Source organism: Dromaius novaehollandiae, chromosome 18 (genome assembly GCF_036370855.1).
Source record: "Dromaius novaehollandiae isolate bDroNov1 chromosome 18, bDroNov1.hap1, whole genome shotgun sequence".
Classification (NCBI taxonomy): domain Eukaryota; kingdom Metazoa; phylum Chordata; class Aves; order Casuariiformes; family Dromaiidae; genus Dromaius; species Dromaius novaehollandiae.
In genome coordinates this window covers 12,656,724-12,675,531 of record NC_088115.1, presented here as the reverse complement: position 1 = coordinate 12,675,531, position 18,808 = coordinate 12,656,724, and the positions used below count along the sequence as shown (strand labels likewise).

General features: G+C 39.1%; 1 protein-coding gene across 1 annotated transcript in view; it reads left to right on the top strand.

The window, feature by feature from the left end:
- SMURF2 (SMAD specific E3 ubiquitin protein ligase 2) overlaps positions 1 to 18,808 on the top strand; it is a 68,882-nt gene that overhangs the window by 11,377 nt on the left and 38,697 nt on the right. The window contains exon 2 of the mRNA XM_026099062.2: positions 18,120 to 18,158. Coding sequence (XP_025954847.1) covers positions 18,120 to 18,158 — 39 coding nt within the window. The remainder of the gene's footprint in view (positions 1 to 18,119; positions 18,159 to 18,808) is intronic.

The window sequence follows — 18,808 nt, the reverse complement described above, 5'->3', positions numbered from 1 at the left end:
ATCACTATTGCTTAAATAGGGCCAGAAGACTTTCTGCCAATTAATATGTGAAAATGATTAAGAATTCTTTATTTTGTAATGTTTCATTGACTAAGTTACACGCCATCTATTCACAATGGTTTCTAAGTAACAAATAATATTGTTTCAGATCAGTGTTATTGGCTATTGATGAGTTAGTTGAATGAAAGAAAGGTTTGACCTGTTTTGGTCAGCTTTCTCTGTCCATTTGATGATTAATATATTTGTATTGACTATATGAGAATTATCGTTTATGTACTCTGCTGGAACTTGCATTGGATATAAAGGTTTCTTTATGCAAAAAGGGGAAAAAAATCTAGTTGTACCCACTGTCACCACTGGATTTGTACAGGAGAGCTTAATGTATTAGCTAGTTGATTGATCTAATATACTGTGCTTTGTTTATAGTAAGTTGTCTGTTGCTACAGAAAACATTGATCTTCCATGTAAATATATATATATATGCACACACACACATTATGCAAAAGAATTTAAACAGTGAAGAAACAAATCTGAAACTAAATGTATTGGGCAGGTGTATCTCCAGCAGCAGAAAGACATCGTGTTGTAGTTGAAATTTCTTTTAGAGGCCTATTCAGAAAATGGTTATATGTGATAAAGTGAGGAGAAATTTTAAGAATGCTATCAGATGTGTGAATTTTATTTTTATTTTTAGTTAGCCAGCTAAAAATAAATGAACTGATAGAATGTGAAACTGCTAGGTTTCATTTTAAGTAAACTTACACTTAATATTTTCTCACCATGAAAAAGAGAAGTTATATATATATGTGTGTGTGTGTGTATGTGTGTGTGTGTATTTAATTATTTCATATTTGTTTAGTGTTACTCTTTGATGATTCCAGTGTTTCTTTTTTCTTGTAATCCTTAATCAATGTAAGGCCAAAACAAAGTCTGCTCATATGAAGACACCTTTTCCAACAAACTGCTTATTGTCACTGCTTCATGAGCTTTAGACAATTATGAAGCTACTAAATATTTGGTTTTTTGTTTGTTTCAGCTGATCTCCTTTTTTGTGATTTCAAGTCTCTGAAAACCCTAATTCCTAAGGAATTATTTAGGAATCTCTATGATGTTAAAGTCTTGAACTTTCTAGAGCTAGAGATCACTTTCAGATACACTATATGTATCGCCTTTTTACTGAAATTAATATAAATTTATCAGTTTAATGGTGAGTTGTCAGAGCTTGAGAGGTGAGCTGTATCTTTGCTGTTATAAGAATGTTAAATAGCTAAAAATTACAGTTTCCATCAGAGAAGGTATTAACTGTATTTCATAGAATTATCTTTTTCCAACGAGACTTTTTTGGTTTTTTGCACACATGGACATGTTTAATAGGGTGTGCTTTTTTCAGTGTATTTGGCTGATTTTCAAGCTTTTAATTAAAGCATTTACAATATAGTTATTTTTGTTATAGTGAATTGTTTTATTGTTTCAGAAGTGAATGAATCATATATTCTGGGTTATTTTTTCCTGGCAAATACTTTTCTTTAATGATTACTCACTGCTAGCTTAAATTGTACAGATGAATAATATCTGAAATACGGTATTTGATTCATCACTTTAAATGTTACGACAAACTCACTGAAATTATACATAGATCTTTTTCGTTTTATTTGCAAGAACAGTACCTTTACTGACTCTTAGAGCAGACTAGATTGGCTTGCTGCTATCATAGGCCAAAGAAATGATAGTGCTTCTCGTGTGACTCCAGAAGTGTTGCTGATGACTTTTTTTAATTGAACACTTAATTGAACATGTAATTTCATTTCTCTTTTACTGTGGAATCATCACTTTCAGAACTGTAATAACTTGATCTGCTTCAGGTATTTGGATAGAGTTAGGTTGTCATATAAGAAGTGCATTAGTGTTTAGAGGTCTCTCAATTGGGAGTTTGGGTAGCCGTTGTATCCATGGCCATCTAAGGACAATATTGGTTTCTTAGTGATGTATAGCAGTTAATTTAATTTATTTTATTTAATTTATCAAATTAATTTAGCTGACCTGCTCCTACTCCAGGCCTCTCCAGACAGCATCTTCAACTTCTGCTGTCCTTTGTATCCCTACTATAAACCTGAAAACGCATAACTGGCTATAGTCTTCACTAGCTTTTTTATTTTGACTGCATCTCCATTCCGTAAAATTCCCTGCTGTTTTTCCATTTCCGAAGTTTTTCCTCTGTCCCACCTGGAGGAACATGTACTGGCTCTGCAGTTGAGGTTGCAGCAGGTAGTTTCAGATTCATGCCCCATTCGCAACTGCAGAGAGGTTTTGGTAGTTCAGCAGTTTTTTGGGGAGGAAGGGGAGATATCCCCCAAAGGCCCGGATTGTTGCTTAGATTGCTTGTACATAGGCCCGCTGTAAATGCAGCTGCGTAACAGCAAACGTCCCACGCAGGTTTGCTGCATCACTAAAATGATCTATATTGTTTCTTCTCTGTACCCATAAATTTCTTGTGTTCCGCTTCCCTTTATTTTAGGAACTCCCTGTATCAGTGGGGATCCTCAGCCAGTCTGCAAACAAGCAGGTGCTGTTTAGTTGTGGCAACCCCTATGGCCGAAGCTAACATAGCAATACGGTGTTGTGGGAGCTGCTCACAGCAAATGGCCTTGGCCTGGTGAGCCGCAGTTGCTGGTTGGCCTTTTAGGTCAGTCCCAGGTGAGAAGGAGCTCAGGTGCCCTCCTTGAAATGCCCCGCAAGGATTAACGCGGCTGGGCTGGTGTGTGAGAACGCAAGTGGCCCCGTGGCTCTCTGAGAAGGGAGAAATAGAGGAATATAAAAATCCCACCATTTTTGTTAGCACGGTGGATTTGTTACCGTACTTCTGTTGATTATACTGAATTTTAAAGTACTCAGATGAGTAGAAGTATCGAAACAGGATCTAATATGGGTATGTGTTTTTGAGCATGCAGTATGCTTTCCAAAATACAGTAGGAATTTGAGGCAGTGTATAAAACCTGAAAAGAGTGAGTCTGCTTTTTTTGTATCTAACTGATGTATGTAATCTAGAATGTAAAGATTAAATTCTGATGGATTTTGTTGGGGAGAAAAGAATTGTAAATTAATTTAATTTTCAGTATGTTTCCCAGACTCTCTTATTGCATGTAGGTTTAAATTTTTTATTTCTTTAACTCCTACTCTACACTACCCTTGTAAGCTGCTGTCCATACAAGTATTTATAAACAGAAATTAATGCAGTTTCTTTTGCATGCACCAAGCCTTTGTAAAATGAGGAAACATTCGTGTGTGTGTGGGTGATTAATACTTGCTTTTGCTCTGATTTAACTTTCAAAGAGCTGTGGAGGCCTGCCTAAAAAACTGGAATATGCTCCCAGTGAACTTACGTTACTTTTGTTCAAAACAGTCAAACATCTATTGCTGAAACTCAAGAATTTATGAACAGAATGACTAGAACAGCAACTATTACTTTAAAAAAAAAGTGGATATTGGATAAACTGGTATGAGTCCAGCTGCTGTGGATAAATTGATTTTGCTGTTGCTTTAAATCTATGATGTGTTGGTATTTTGGCAGGATAAGAAAAACAAGGATATTAGAAAGTAATTTACTGCACTGGGATTAGTGAAGAGTGTTCTGTTTCTGTGATTGGGGCAGAACAGGATGGTTTAGATGTGTCTGATAAACAGGACGAGGTCTAGTCTGACAGCTGGCAACAATGGTTTTTGCTCAAAGTCAGGTGTACTAAATTAGCAAATCTATTACAAGGATACAGGAGAAATCTCACAGAAGACAGCCTTGTAGGCAGAAGTGTTGCCAAATGGGAAATGATTCATCGTCTCTGAATGGGATGAGCACTGAGCAGAAGCAGTTTAAACCTCAGACTGCTTTGGCTCATAAACCACCAAATATGTGATTAACACTTTATCTTCTCCCAATCCTTTTTTTTTTTAAATTGTCTGCTGAACAGCAGTCTAAATTTAAGATCAAAATCTACTAGACTTGCTTGTTTGTTCTAATGTCTGTTTTATAAATTTGAACATGTTTAGGTAATTTTGCAGCTTTTAACTAAATCATAAAATGTTTGCATGGATCCTGAAAGCACTCCAATCTTACTAGCCTTTGGCAATTTTACCTTTTAGTGAGGACTGTTTGTGTCTGGAATGCAACCGTGACATGAGTGACACTGGCAGAACTTGGTAAAGTGACTTAGTATAGTTTATTTGCATGTATTCAGTAAAAATACATGATTAACTGGAGATGTAGATGCCATTGCATTTTGATTTTCAGTATTTAAAAAGCTTGTATCTATTTAACGCTGATAATGCAGTTCAGTTTCTACAACATGCAAAGGATAGTCTTGGTCTATCAGATGTTGTAAACAGGGAATATATTTGTGAATTTTTAAGTTTAATTAATTGGTACAAAAAGGAGCTACAGTTTACAGAACTAGTTGAAGGAATGTAAAGGCGGAAAGGCTTGTGCCCTCTTTGTTCCTTCATAATTCATATGGATGACTGCAGAGTTCTAGTATGCCTGTGTTCATGTTTTATTTACTATAAATTGTCTTGTTGGCTCTAAGATACGTAAGTGGTTCAGAAAATAATGGAATTGGGTGATTGCAAAGAATTTAGTGTTAAATAACCGAAATGTAAGAAGATAGCTGTGAGAGGGGAAATGTTTTTTATGTAATAAGTTAATACATTGTTAAGCAAATATTTATATTATTTTTGAGCCTGGAATAGCACTCAATTAGCAGTTGAATTCTCTAAGAAGCAGTGTGTCTAGAAAATAAATCTAAAGATTGCTCTGGAAAACTGGGTCTGGCAGCCTTGCCTCTTGCCTTGCATATGCAGCCATGTACGAACTGGTGGAAATCGGGGCGTGATGCTTAGGATAGCGCTTTGTGAGCGGACCTGCAAGAGGCTGGGGCTTTCTAGAGCCGCAGGCACGGGAGTAACTGAGGGCTGTGCATGCCCGCGTCCCTCTCGAAAGCTCCATCGTGACCACGCAGACTTTGAGGCCTGTAATTGGTGTTTGAGGTCTGTGGAAGCACTTGCATGCTCATTGGGTTTGAAAGCCATTCTGCCTGTGTAGGTGCCTGGTAGTGGATATATTCTCCTGCTTCTTCAAATTATCTCCCTGGATTTGTATTCATCTGCTACACTGCTAGGAGTGTTCACTCACAGTGTTAAAACTTTGCACATTAGTGCAGTCCAACTATTACTCAGCTTCATACTCTTTCCTCTTTGGGTATCACCTGCTTCCCACTTTTTTTTCCTACTCTTGGGTCTCCATATCTTTTGCCGTGTACTCTTCTTTCTCAAAAAATTGTCTTTTTGCCACTTGAGCATGGCATCTTCTCAAAAGGTTTCTGAAATCATAGTTTAAATTGATGGTGAACTTTGGGGTGGGGGGCAAGAATCTCTCTTTTTGTACAATGGCGAGCTGTTTCATCCAAATTCTTTATTGTTCTGTCTCTTTAAAACCTATTTATATTATTTTTACAGTAGTGTATAAATATTGTACTGATTTAATTAAATAATTTAAACAACTTGTACAAAAAAAAACCCTTAGTACTTTAATATAAGCTGCTTTAATTTTGTTGAAATAAATAGGATTGCTCATGCAGTTACCTCAGTTCTGTTTAACAGTGGTGGCTGCTTAAACTGTTTAAATTTGATCTGTAGAACACATCTGTTTACACACAGCCTAAACAATCTGTTAATATTAAGGGACTACGATGATTTAACTAAATCAGTTTATAAGTTATATAGTACATAGGTAGAGCTCTCTCTTGTAGATGAGGCTTTATGTTTTTTTGATGGGGAAATAGCCTGGACTAAGAGACACTAAGCAGTTGATGTTTTCCCCATTTATATGGTATTGCATTTCTGTAGGTATGGACAGAATTAAGTAAACAAAGAGGTATAAGCATCGTAACCCGATAAAAGTACATGTAGTCCACAGAGGTCTTTGTGCTGACCCTATCTTTTTTGGCAAAAGCCTTTAATAAATGTCCTTTAAAGCAAGACTTGACTTAAAAGAAAATTGAACTGTCAAGCTCAATAGAGAGGCTCTTTCCAAAGTTGAAGGCATTCCTCCAAAAACAATTTACCTCCCCAAAAGTAAACGTAGGGCCATTGTGCTTAAATATTTCAACTCCGTTAAAGGAGGAGGAGGAGCCAGGATACAGCTTTTGTTGGGGAGGCAGCTCAGATTTCATGTGTCCAGTTGACAGTATTGATACAGGAAGATGTAAGAGCACATCACTCACGTAGATTTTCCTCATGCAGTATGACTTCAGTAGATCAAGTGTACTACTAAAGCAAAATTACGCTGAACTGAGAGTTTAGATTTGTAAAATACACGGGAGGGGAGCCTAACTAGTGATAGTATTCAAATCACGATCCTCATGAGTTCTTTAACATTGTTTTATTTATTATGGAATGATTAAAAGCAATCACTCAATTGTTTCAAGTTCTATTTTTGAAATGGCAGAATTGACTTTTTTTAAAGTTGTCACCTTGATTGCCGTCATGTTTTGGGAATTGTTTCCTATGAAGCAGTAGTGTTGATAGGGTTAATATTTAATGTTTTGCTGAAGAGTGGTGTGAGAATTACTGTGAGCCCAACGGGTAAGTTGTGCGTGGTTCCCCTGGAAAGCACCAGCTGGTAGCCCGGTGTCCCACTAGGATCGTGTTTGTAACAGGGACAAAATTTTGAGACTTCCTGCTTAAATCAAGTGTGTGACTGTGGTCCTCCGATGGAGGTGGCTGCGGTCCCGCAGCCCGAAAAGCTTCAGGCAGCTACAATTCCTGCTACCCGGGAGCCGGGGCTGCTTGCAGGTGCCTCTTGTCTGAAGCCCTTTTTAGAATTCAGGGCATTCTTGTCTGGTTGGCAATTAGATCATGAATTTCTTTTGTTGTTGCCTCCACTATAGATCATTCAGAGGGTGGAGAGTTGTACTGCAGGGAAACAAATCCGAGGGCTCTGCTTCTTGTTAAGATGTTTTTTTCCCCCAGCACATTTTCGTAGGTATATGAAATGCATCGGGCAGAACAGAGCTCCGGTGTTTCTAGCGTTAGCTTTTTCCACCACACCCTTCTTATCAAAACGGGCTACAAAGTAGGTGGGTAAACTTCCTTGTCGTGATTTTTATTTAGGCACCTTCGGTGGAAGAATCCTGTGCTGGCTAAGGATTTGGGGGCATACGATTTGACAATTTTGGACTCATCACTTCTGTTTAAGATAGGTCTTGGTTAAAAACTAACTGCTGGGATTTCGAAAAGTCTTTAAGGACTGAGGTAAGATTTTAGCATAATGATTCTTAAAAGTTTGAGATATGAGTACCCTCCCCCCCCTTTCTTTTCTTGAGCTCTTAAATACTACTTTATTTCTAGGATAGTAGAATGTATGCTCATGAAAGAGTTTACTTTGCTCATGCTTGCATATAATAATCTCCTCTGCAGGTTTGAGATTAGAGAGGATAACCTTGGCAATGTTACTTTTAATTTAAAGTTTTTATGGGAATTACGTTTTTAATACTTCAGGAAGACGAAATACCTTTAATAGAGAAATGTATACAGCAAATACAACATTAACACTGGTGGATTCAGTTATCTTTACTGAATTTCCATCTCCTACCCTGGTAACTTTTACTGGAGTATGAATTTGTAGTCTGTATTTACTACAAATATGAGAAACAACTTTGAAATTGATTTGGAAGTTGATCTTTGACTGCTGGCATCCTTTTTATTCTTTTTTTTAAATCATTTTAATAGTTTTCAACTTAAAGCTATGTTTTTCCCCCTACTGATCAGCATGCTATTCACTACATGTAAGTGGTGTATTTATGATGAATTGATGATGCAATAGTGATTTTTAAAGTGTTGGAAAAGGGACAAGCTGTGAGGGTTAGGCCATTTCCAGTAGGGTGGAGAAGTTAAGTGGAATTTCTGGTGTATAAAAGTTATGCATTAGGAACATCCTGGCTGGTCTGAGAGGCTCCATCCACACTAAACCAGGAAATGCAAATATTCGCAATAGCCTTTGTTTTCCTGAAGTTTCCCACATGTTACTACTGGTTCTTTTTTGGTGTCCAAGGCAGTGATCGAAGCCCTGGCTTACACAGAACCCCCATAGCAGTGTTGTAATACTGTATCATTTAGACCTAATTTGCATATTTAGGATGTAGCTCAAAAAAAAAGAAGAGAATTTTTCAGGTTTTGCACCTACATATTCAGTTTCACTAGCTCAAACATGATTTGTATAAAGGAGATTGCTAAGCCCGCATGGTCGGGTTTAAAATGCTTGGGGAGGGTTCCTGCCTTCGTTGCAGAAGTGGCAGCGTGATTTCTTTCCTTCACCCCTTGACAGGCATATCAAATAAAGTGGACGCATGAATAGACTGTGATGTGTGTGGCGGCAAGCCCATCGCGGCCTGAATCGAGGAAACGCGAATACATTAGCTGCTTGAAGGAAGAATTCTGTGGTGTGGGTTTCTTCTGTTTTGTTTTGTTTTACTTTTGGCTTGGAGTGGAGTAAGGGAGGAGAAGTGGAAAAGGAAGCCTTTTGTTTACAGTAAAACAATGCTGTGAAGTAGACATCATGATGTTAAAACAGGAGTCTAAACAGGGCAAATCTAGGCAGACTCCATCTGGCTGCGTCCACAAGTCACTGGGGCATCGTAGGCACCGACTGCCGGAGACTTGAGTCCTCGTCCCTCCTCCCCCCTTACCGAATTCAAAATAGCCTGGGAGCCTCTGTCCCAGAATTTTATTGCTGCACGAGATGAATGATTTTTTGGCTTAACTGTTTATATGCAGTGATGCAATGCATCTTTATTAATGGTTCTTCCATGGTAAATGCATGATATTTTCATTTTGAATTTTGATCTCCATGAGTTATATTACATGCAAGTAATATAGGCCCAGTATTCTAAAACCAGTCAAAATACAACATGCAGTTATAAGGAGGATTTAATACAGTCTATCTACAGTCTGCTGGAAAGAAAAATGTACTGTTACTATGTTAGTTTCTGGCATATTTTATAGTGGTTTAAATTGTATTTCATTATTGGGACATGTTCTCATTTCTGTATATTCCGTGTTGCTCTTTGGTGCGTGAATGCAAGTTATTGCATTTTTTTAAATTTGTTCAGTCTCCAAGGAATAATTCTGATTTGTTGAGACATAGATTTCCAACTGACAGTGCTTGTAAGCAGGTGCCTGTGGTCCTTTGAAATGGGTTTCACTTCACATGTGGCATATTAAGGATTTAGCATCTGGCTTGTGTTGAAGTTGAACTTGCAGAAATGTGTTTATGGGACAATTTAGAATTTTAACAATTATTAAAGGAAATTCTTGTAAAAAGTGCATTTCTAATCCTAAGATTATCCTAATATGTATTAAAAAGAGCTTACTTAAAAGCTGTCTACCTTGCATTTGGATATTAACCTAACAATAATGCTTTATATATTCCTTAGAGCTAGCATGTTGGATTTTTTTAACATGTTAGTATCTTAATAGCCCTTTAAAATTTATTAGTACTTCTGAATGGTTCTAATATATATTCCACATAGGACAGATCAATTAAAATTGGTATATGAGTCTAAATCTACATTGCAGTTTAAATTAGATCTATAATTTTGAAATAGAATTGGAAATGAGCTTCCTGCCAGTAGGAGATTTAACTGTACGTGGCAAGAATACGGGCGGATGTCCACTCCAGACAGCTGTGCCAGCTGAAGAGGTTACCATCCGTCCGAGCCGTGCTGCCTCCCGCAGCTCTGGGGACAGAAGGGGTCACGTATGCCTTTCCTAATGCATTTCAGGAAAAGATACCTAGATTAGCTTGAACAGGTGCTGGTGGTTTGAGTTTACCTGTCTGATTTTTGCCTTTGGAAGAGTAGGCAGCGCTTGCGCTGTTCTTTGCTGCTGCGGATCCGTGGATCTAGCGGATGGCTGAGAGTTTACAGTTAATCTTACCAAGCAGAGTTTGTCCGAAATTGTCACCGGGTTGCCCAGCGTGCCTGGACCAACTGGGCTTCTCTGTGTGGCGCTGGGCACCCTTGTCTCAGCACGCACTGTCTGTACCGGTCCCGGCAAAACCCAGGAATCTGGGTGACTAGTGACCCTTTCAGCTTGCTTAGGTCTTCAGAGGGTGCTGTTTAAGGTTTTAATTTGGAGAGCACTGAATGTCAGCTAATTTAAAGCATTGAGGTAAAAACTTAAACCTTTTTGAGAAGGGCGTGCCAGCCTCTGTGCTTGCGCATGTTTTGCACTAATGCTAGTTTAGTGCTCGCTAGGTTACTCTAAATTTCTACTGCTTTGTGAAACTTCAGTAAGAGAAGGAATCAAGTGGTAAAATGGAGCAACCTGAAAGCCAAGGGCTGTATATACTTGCAAGAGAATTTTGGTTCTAGGCTTCTGAGTGTGCTTTTGGGAAAGAGAAAATAAAACGCAATCTGAATTTTTTAGGTTGTCTCTGAAAATTTGGAGGGGACTGGGTAGTTAATTTGGCATCCTAATGGTGAAATCAGCTGCTTTTTTGTCTTTTTTTCCCTTCTTTTTAAATGTCTGGAACTGCAGACCAGAGAGAGTAGAAAAACTAGGAGGATGTGTTGAAGAGAAAATATTGGGAGGGGGTATTTTGTTTTGGTTTTAGTGCTGGAAAACTGAGTGGTGTGAAGTGTACTTTTATAGCGTAACTGCAAGCTGCTGCCAGAAAAGTAGTCCGGCTTCTTCTTGCCCACTTTGCATTAGACGTACTGGCTGTGTGACCGCAGGATAAATCAGCTCAGCTCTCAGAGCCGGTGGAAAACTAATCCGTCTCCCCAGAAGGTTATTTCTCTGTTAAGCCGGTTCAGCTTCCTGATCCACCTTGCACCCTCGCGATAGCTGGGCCTGGTCTGAGAGAGGAGCAGCTGCAGCCCTCTTTATTGCTAGGTGCAACATGAAACCTTGCAGCGCGCGTTGGTTGGCGCTCATGGTTAGCGTGATAGTCAGCTGCTGCGCTCTTAGGCACTGCACATTTCAATACCTCTTTGCTCAGAAACCCCGTGCACCTGTAGAACATATATTTGTTAGGCTTACTGATCTTTGAGTGTCCCTTCTTGGTTATAATCAACTGCAATCTTCTAAAATGTATGAATTTCATTAACTGAAAGTAAATTCTCAGTTTATGGTCATGTTCTGACATTTACAGTTTGTTCATCTGCAGAAAAAGCTCTCACCTTTCAAGGGAAATTAAAATTAAAAGGAAATGAAAACGGAAAAAAGAATCCTCGGAGAGAATAATTGTAAAATAAAATTTAATGTGGATAGTTGGGATAAACAATTTTATTTCAAAATGTTAACTGAGAAAGTTTTTACTGCCTCAGCAGCTGTATTTGCAGCTCTGTATGGCGTTATTTACAGCTCTTTTTGTTCGGTGAATAGTTAAGAACCTCTTGTTTTATATCTTCCCTTGTGGGAATTTGGGCAGGTCAGAGGAGGGAATGTAAGCAGAAAAATACAAGTTGCTTTGCAGCAGGCCAACAATGAAAGAAAACAGTAGGAATTTGTTCGAAATGTTTAAAGTAGTGAGCTGTCCGGCTGGAACCTGCGCGGGGTGTCCGTCTGCGCCTCTCCAGTGCGGGCTCGCAGGGAAAACACGCTTTCTGCGGAGTTTATATAACGTGGAGAGAAGTGCGCAATGTAAGTGGGTAGGTTCAAAATACCCCAGGCAATTTCTGCGTCCCAGGGGCAGTAATCTGAAAGCAAGAGGGGTGTGTGTATGCTCGCTTGCTTCCCTCCCCGCCTTCCCTCCCCCCGAAGGAGGCTCATTCCAATCAGCAGTGTAATTGGAATGCAACCACAGTCTGGAGGAGGAAGGGGAATTTTTGGCAAGAAGAGACAGAGCAGTTGGGAGCTTTATTCAGATTAAAGCATAGACGACCATTCATTATCAGTGCAGCGCACATTAGCAACAGCACAGCATTGTGTTTCTACAGCTGGGACTTATTTTAGTGATTGTATTGCATTGCATATTACATGCAAACAACTGGGATCCGATCACAAAAAGCAATGTTAATGGCTTTCATTAAAAGATGGTGTTTCTGTGGAGGGAAGAAAGACTTGTCTTCAAAATGAACTATTGTGGTAAAAATTGATAGGCAGCATGTCTTCTCCCATGTGTTCCATATGTTCTGAAACGAGCACTTTTTCTAGGAGAAAACCCTTGGGTAAAAAAAAAAAAAAAAGCAGAAATTACAATGCTAAAACTGCTGGTTTGATTCAGAAGGCTGAGCTAGTTTTTCTAGGGTGATGACACGTGAAAAGCCAGAAGATTAGTAAACATAATCTTAGTTTTGGACCCAGTCCTTTTCTTCCTCCTATAAACTTTCGACTGCCTGTTGACACAGTATTGGTTGCTTTTGAATGTTTGACGTGAGATGGGGGTTTGTTTTCCTGCTAAGTCACGTACTGTGTTTCAAATGTGTTGGGTATGTGTTTCTTTCCCAGTTTCTTTAGTTAGTGTGCTTGACATGCCATGGACATTTATGATTGCTTTTTATTTATTTACCTTTCTTCCTATGTCTTGCCTTGATAGTATTGGTATCTCTCTGATGTACATATTTAGAAATTATTTATTTTAAAAGATAGCTTAAGAAATCTTATTTTTAATCCAGAATTTTTAAAAAAAAGTTATTTCTATTGTACAGCTGTAGTCCTTAGGTACTAGTACTTCATGGTTTTGTAATTTTGTCATAAATCAAGAGACATTGTAGCAGATGGATGAGAGTACATAATATACAAATACACCTCACTGGTACGCTGTGGTGCTATAGCAGTAGTATTCCTGTTTTCCAGATATGAAGGAGTTGGATGCACAAATTGGGTATCAGAATTGCATAAACAATTTGATACAGGTTGGAAATACCTGTAGGTGTTGCATGCCATACCTACTGGTTTTAAACGTCCATCAGCTTTCGAACTGGAGGCAAACACAGCCGATGTAAGCCGGGCTCCGGCAAGCGTGCGCCTTTTCACCTGTTGCTGGCTCCCGCTTTGCGTCAGCGTTGCTGCCGGCCTGCACGTGCAGGATGCGGTAAGCCCACTCGGAAGACAGACTCGGCCAAAACCCTGACCGGCACCCAAACCCTGGTGATGGGTGTTTTGTTGTATGGGATTTACGAAGCGGTCGGTCGCACAGCTAACGAATATTGGTGCCGATGTAGTCAGGGGGGTGGGAAGGTGTGGGTGGAGACGACAGGGAGCATCAAACAAGGGTAGCCTGGCTATGGGTTGGCTTGAGCCCTCCTACGGGACGGGGTCTTGCGTATGTACGCTGACTCAGTCTGTTCAGTTCTCTCCTAGCATCGCGGGCTTGCTAAAAAGGAGCCAGCGCAGTTGATTGCATCAGAGTAGCAGTCACAGCAAAAAATGCAGTTAGCTGTAATGGTAGCCAGGGAGTGGGAAGAACACCATCCATTCTCTAAGAAATCCAGATAATGTTTTTTTCCTTGCTGTTGCCTTCCTTCCAGACTTGTTCTAGGTCTTGCCATTGGAGGTGATTAGCTTCACCACACTCCTACCTGCTGCACTTCTCAGATGTGATGATTCTCTAGAATCTCTCATTTTTCCCTCGTTTTCCTTGCTAGCTTCCTCTGTGGCGCTGTTCATTTTCATTTGTAGTCGTCTTCCCTTTTAAGGATGGAGACCTTGTGTTATATATACTTACTGTTCTGAAATAAATGTATGTTTCAGTATTTAAATAAAATCGTAACAACAGTGAATACCTTCCATAACAACGGAGTTTGCTGTCATAAAAAAAGCACTAAAGTTTTTCTGTAAAATTATTCCAAAATAAAAAGTAATTGTAAGAAAAGAGTTCTTCAGTAACTAGCGGAAGAGTAAGCAGAGTTCAGAAAATGAGATAAATATTTATCTTTCTGTAAAATTCAGGTTTTCAGTAATCAGTTCTTTTTTTTTTTTTCCCTGTGAAATGAACTAGTTATTTTGTGTCTGTCTATAATTGCATGCACATTGTAATGCCTAGCATGTAAAGGAAATTACAAGAGTTTGGGGATATTAAATATGTATTTTGCACATAGTTGCAATATTTAAAATATTTTTCAATAAACCATTGTTAATGGCAGTCACTGTAGCTATAAGCAAGTCAGAAGGAGAAAACTGGCAAATGTGATTTAGTTTTAATTCCTGCTTTTAAGTATAGCTCTTGCATACTCAACAAAACTGTCAGGGAGGAGACTAAGTAGCTTGTAATATCCTTTTGCTCTTTCAGTGTTCCTGTGAACTGACCTAAGTAGTGTATGTTAGAGTGAGATTATAAGGAACAATAAAAAGGTATTTAGCGAGCGTATAGTATGTAGAATTGATGTGCATGTTTGTCTTGGCACATGTGTATTGTTCCTTCAGATTGGAACATTAATACTGTGCTTTCTGTAGACTACCCAGGAAGTCTGTAGTAAGTATAAAACATAGATATCCACTGACTCACTGGTATTTTGTAATAAATACTGTCTACCTATAGATATACATACTAGAAGACATTAATGTATTTTGATAATGCAGTTATGGTGCAATGCTCCCCCCCACCCCGAACCAATGTCAATGTATACAGCCATTGGTTTGCATTCTGGTTATTGGAAACCTTCAGTGGGAGTTCAAATGGCTTAACTAACGTTTTTAATTTAAAAATAATTTTCATCAAAAACATTTTAAAACAAATATTTACAAATAACAGATAACCCCCTGCAGTGGCCTTGTGTGCCCTTAGACGTTTTATTAATGTTGTGACCGGGGCCGCTGTGTAAATCTGGTAACGATAGCGACTTTGGTTCCAGAGTCATCAGCATTTTACTTTGGCTTTTTAAGAAAACAAAGATCTTGCTTTGTTTCTTTCTGATTTTTGAATCTGTGGCTCAAATTGACAAAGGATAGAGGTCTCGAAGATAATTAAGTCCCGCAAGTTTTATGATACTGGCTGCTTGGATAAAGAGGAGACCCTAGGAGTGACCTGAAGTGAGAGGAGAACGCTGCAGCGGGATCCTGCGTTGCTAGACCGCTGCAGAGGCTGCGTGGGAGAGGGTCTGTGTAAATGCGCTAGCAGTGGGAAAAGCTTCAGCTGTAGCTTTCGGTCAGCCATAAAACAGAAATCCATAGGAAACCAGGCTTCCTTAGCTTTTATTCTCAGGGAACTATTAATCAGTTGGTTATCAGAATATTTAGAGTAGGTCTAAGTAACACGGTGTTGAAACTGTTAGGAAAATGAAACATAAGCTCTGGTACTTTCCCCATCCGTGGGAAACCTTTTGTCCAAAATAAGTCCTGAGTTAGATTAGAGCTTTGTACGTGGCAAAAGACTTTTGCCTTTAGAACTGAGCTGATGCTCATGGTGTCCAGGCTTGTTTGCCTAGAAATATCTGCTAGAGAGGGTGTTTTAATCGAATCGATGGTTCTCACTGTCTCTCCTGTTTTGTTAATCTGACAAAGCCAGAATTGGTTGACATCTGATTTTCCTTAAGCATGGCTACTAGAAGGAGAGATCTTGAGCCAACAATACTAGCTTGTTCACTAATGTCTGATTGTTGGGGAAACCCTCAGTACTTTGCATGTTCTGCATGTGCCCAATTTTATAAACACGAGACTTTGGGAAAATTGCACTGACACAGTTGATTTATGGTTTGAAAGGAACATTTTATAATGAGTTAACCTGCAATTTCTGCCTCAAAAGACTATTCAAACCTTTTTTTATTTTAGCCATTACATGATTTCAGGGGCATACCATCTGACTTGCTGCACATTAGATGAATTTTGACTAAACTGTAGAATTTAAACTCTTCAGCTTGCCTTGAGATTTCTGGAGGGGGGTGTGTGTGTAAAGGATGAAATTGTGCAGATAATTGTTTTTTGAAATATCTAAAAAATTGCCTTTTCTGTAAGCATCTGTTCTACTTGAAGTTTTTCCCCGCTTTATGGAAGATGGCTTGTGAGCCGTAACCTCTCTCAGCTCTTAGGTGAGTGGTGTCTGTTGACAGCTTTGAGGCTGAGGATATTCCTGATTTAATAAAGTCTCAATCTTCTTGCAGAAGCATTTTTTTTTTAAGTTTCTGTTATTATCTGTTTCTTCAAGCTTTTATCAGTTGTATACATTGAATAGATTTTAAATTGCTGGGCACTTGGGGATCTTTAGTAACTGTGGTTTTTATTACATCATCCCGAGGATTTTATCTGAATGTTTTGTGAAGCTGGTTGTGGTGTGACAGTCTGTTTGCTATACATGCTTGAACTGCAGGTATCAGTGGTACCTAAAATGCTTGGTTCTCCTCTAATATTTTACCACTTTGAGCTCTCTGCAGTGGAATTACTGGGTGAAAATCCCTTAAATATAGCTGTGCTTTAGGATTCCAGTTCAGGCTTTGAACTGAGAGACAGCATTTCTTGACCTTTTTCCCTTCTTACAAAGGTGCCTAGAATCAGGCACGTTGTTTCTAGGTTTGCAGTATTGTTATTAGCACCTCTTGCATCAAACTGAGTTGCTAAAACTTTGGCGAGAGGTTTTTTTTCCCTTTTTTTTGTGATAGATGTCAATGCACAGGGGATTGTAGGATGACTGCCATTAGTCATTACGTGGTGTCCCTGTTTGTTTTCTTCAGACCTGAGTAGAGCATTAGCTAGAGTTTTACAAGTGTCAAATTCACGTGGAAAGCAGCTTCACGAAAATCGACACTTTTATGAGCATGGCCACATAAAAATTGGGAAAGCCTTCATTCCATTGATTTAGAATAATCTGTAACTTTTGCTGCGCTAGCATGCCAAGCCGTTCAGGACTGTGCTTCTCTTCCTTGGCCGTGGAAATCTCCGTGGCAGTGCTCATCGACTGCCCTCCCTTACTCGCGTTTGTGCAGATACTGTGGAAAAAATTGATCTTGAGGAATCGGCAGCCTTGCTGGTCACTTTGGGATACTCTGTAGGGGAAAGCGTGACCGCCTTTGCTTGCTTGTTTGAGTTGGTGACAGCTTGTGGGATGCGCTTACTTGATGCAGTTTTCCATCTTTGCACTTACTGGTAGTAATAAATACTGGGAATTATAGAGGAAAAAAATATCCATGGCAATCCCATACTGAGGGGTCTTCCGCAGCATTGATTCCAGCCAAATACCTCTGTTTATTTGCTTTGATTTTTCCATACTAGCTGTGGGAATTTCTCCTCTCGCTCAATAGCTAGGATCTTCTTGTGCTCTCGGTAAATGTTTTAGTGTGTTGCACAGGTATCTAGCAGTTGCTGTTTACTAAACCTCTGATAATGGATAAATGTATGCCATTGACAAACAGTGCATTTTGTGAGAAGTCTCCTGTGTGTTTGTGTGTACCTCGGCACCTTTATCTGAAAGTTGTCCCCTTTCTTCCTCTATTCCTTTCTCATATGAGATCATTCCCTCCCTGTATTTTTGGTGGACAAATGCAAATCCTCCTGGCCTTTATTTGAAACAGAAATGAAAAACTGAGACAATCTTCAGCTTCCACAAAAAAAACATCTTTGGAGCCATCAAAACTCTGGTGTTAAAAATTAGCTTACTCCCCCCAAATGTTTTTAAAGTAAAAGCTTTTATTTGATTTTCACACTGGATAATAAAAAAAAGGTTAGACTGCATCATGCACTAACTTCAGGGTCAGGAAGCTTTTCCTGTTCTGTAGAACAGAAAATAATCCCCAGCTTCTGCAACGCCAGGGACTGCGTTGGCACAAGTGCTTGTGCCGTGGAGGAAATGGTCCCGTTCGCCCGGGAGCTGAACCGGGAACCGCTGGAGGTGGCTCAACCGGTGAGAAAATGCCTGTGGAACGACTGCCCGAGGAAAGCACTACCGTATCGGCTCTGCTGTAGTCTACCCAGAGCACGTGCCAGAAGATGACACTTCTGGCTCAGCTTTTAGGGATTATTTTACATGACAACATAAATGATAAAGGAGAACAGATCTTTTATGTCCATTCATTTTATCTCCAGTGGGACTTTCTGGAATGCTGGGCAGGTTTAAAACAAACAAACAAACTTTTTTCTGTTTTAGTGAAGAATCAGTAACTTCATTATGTATATCTTGTTTGTTTTTTTTTTTTTTACAGTACTGTGTGCAAAAAACTTGGTGAAAAAGGATTTTTTCCGTAAGTAGCTGTTAAAGTTTATATACTTATAGATAGGATAAATATTACTTAAGTTTTGCGTATCACTGTTTACACACAGGCAATGCATTAGGGGCTGGGGGGGGGTTGATGTTTTTGCACCATTTTGTTTAAGGGCTTTTAATATTTTTCTTAGGTGACACTCCTCCCAGAGTGATTTTTAATAACAAAACCCAAGCAACCAGCATGCGTGCTCTGTTCCCTGCATACCTCTCTCTCTAAAACCTGGGTATTTTGACATGGAGGAAGACACGGAAATTTAAGGGTGTAACTTTTGTGATGGTAGATCCTGGAATTTATAGTTAAAAATGTAAATCCAGAGTGACTGTTAATGTGGTCTGAACATCGTGTGTGAAAAGAGTATAGTAGGTGTCGATGGGCAGTATCTCCATACAAATTAAAGGTCGGCTCAGAAATGTCATGTTACCCTACTTTGGTAGTGTTTCTGCTGGAGATGGGAAGCAGATTTACTCTCCTCAGCAAATGACATGTTTTTCAATATTAGTGCCACGTATTAATTAAAATGTCTTGCACATAAGAATTGTTTTTCCTGGCAAACAGATACACATTTTAAATATTAATAACCATGTCATAATACTTACCTACTCTGAAATTATGTTTTCGTTAACTGT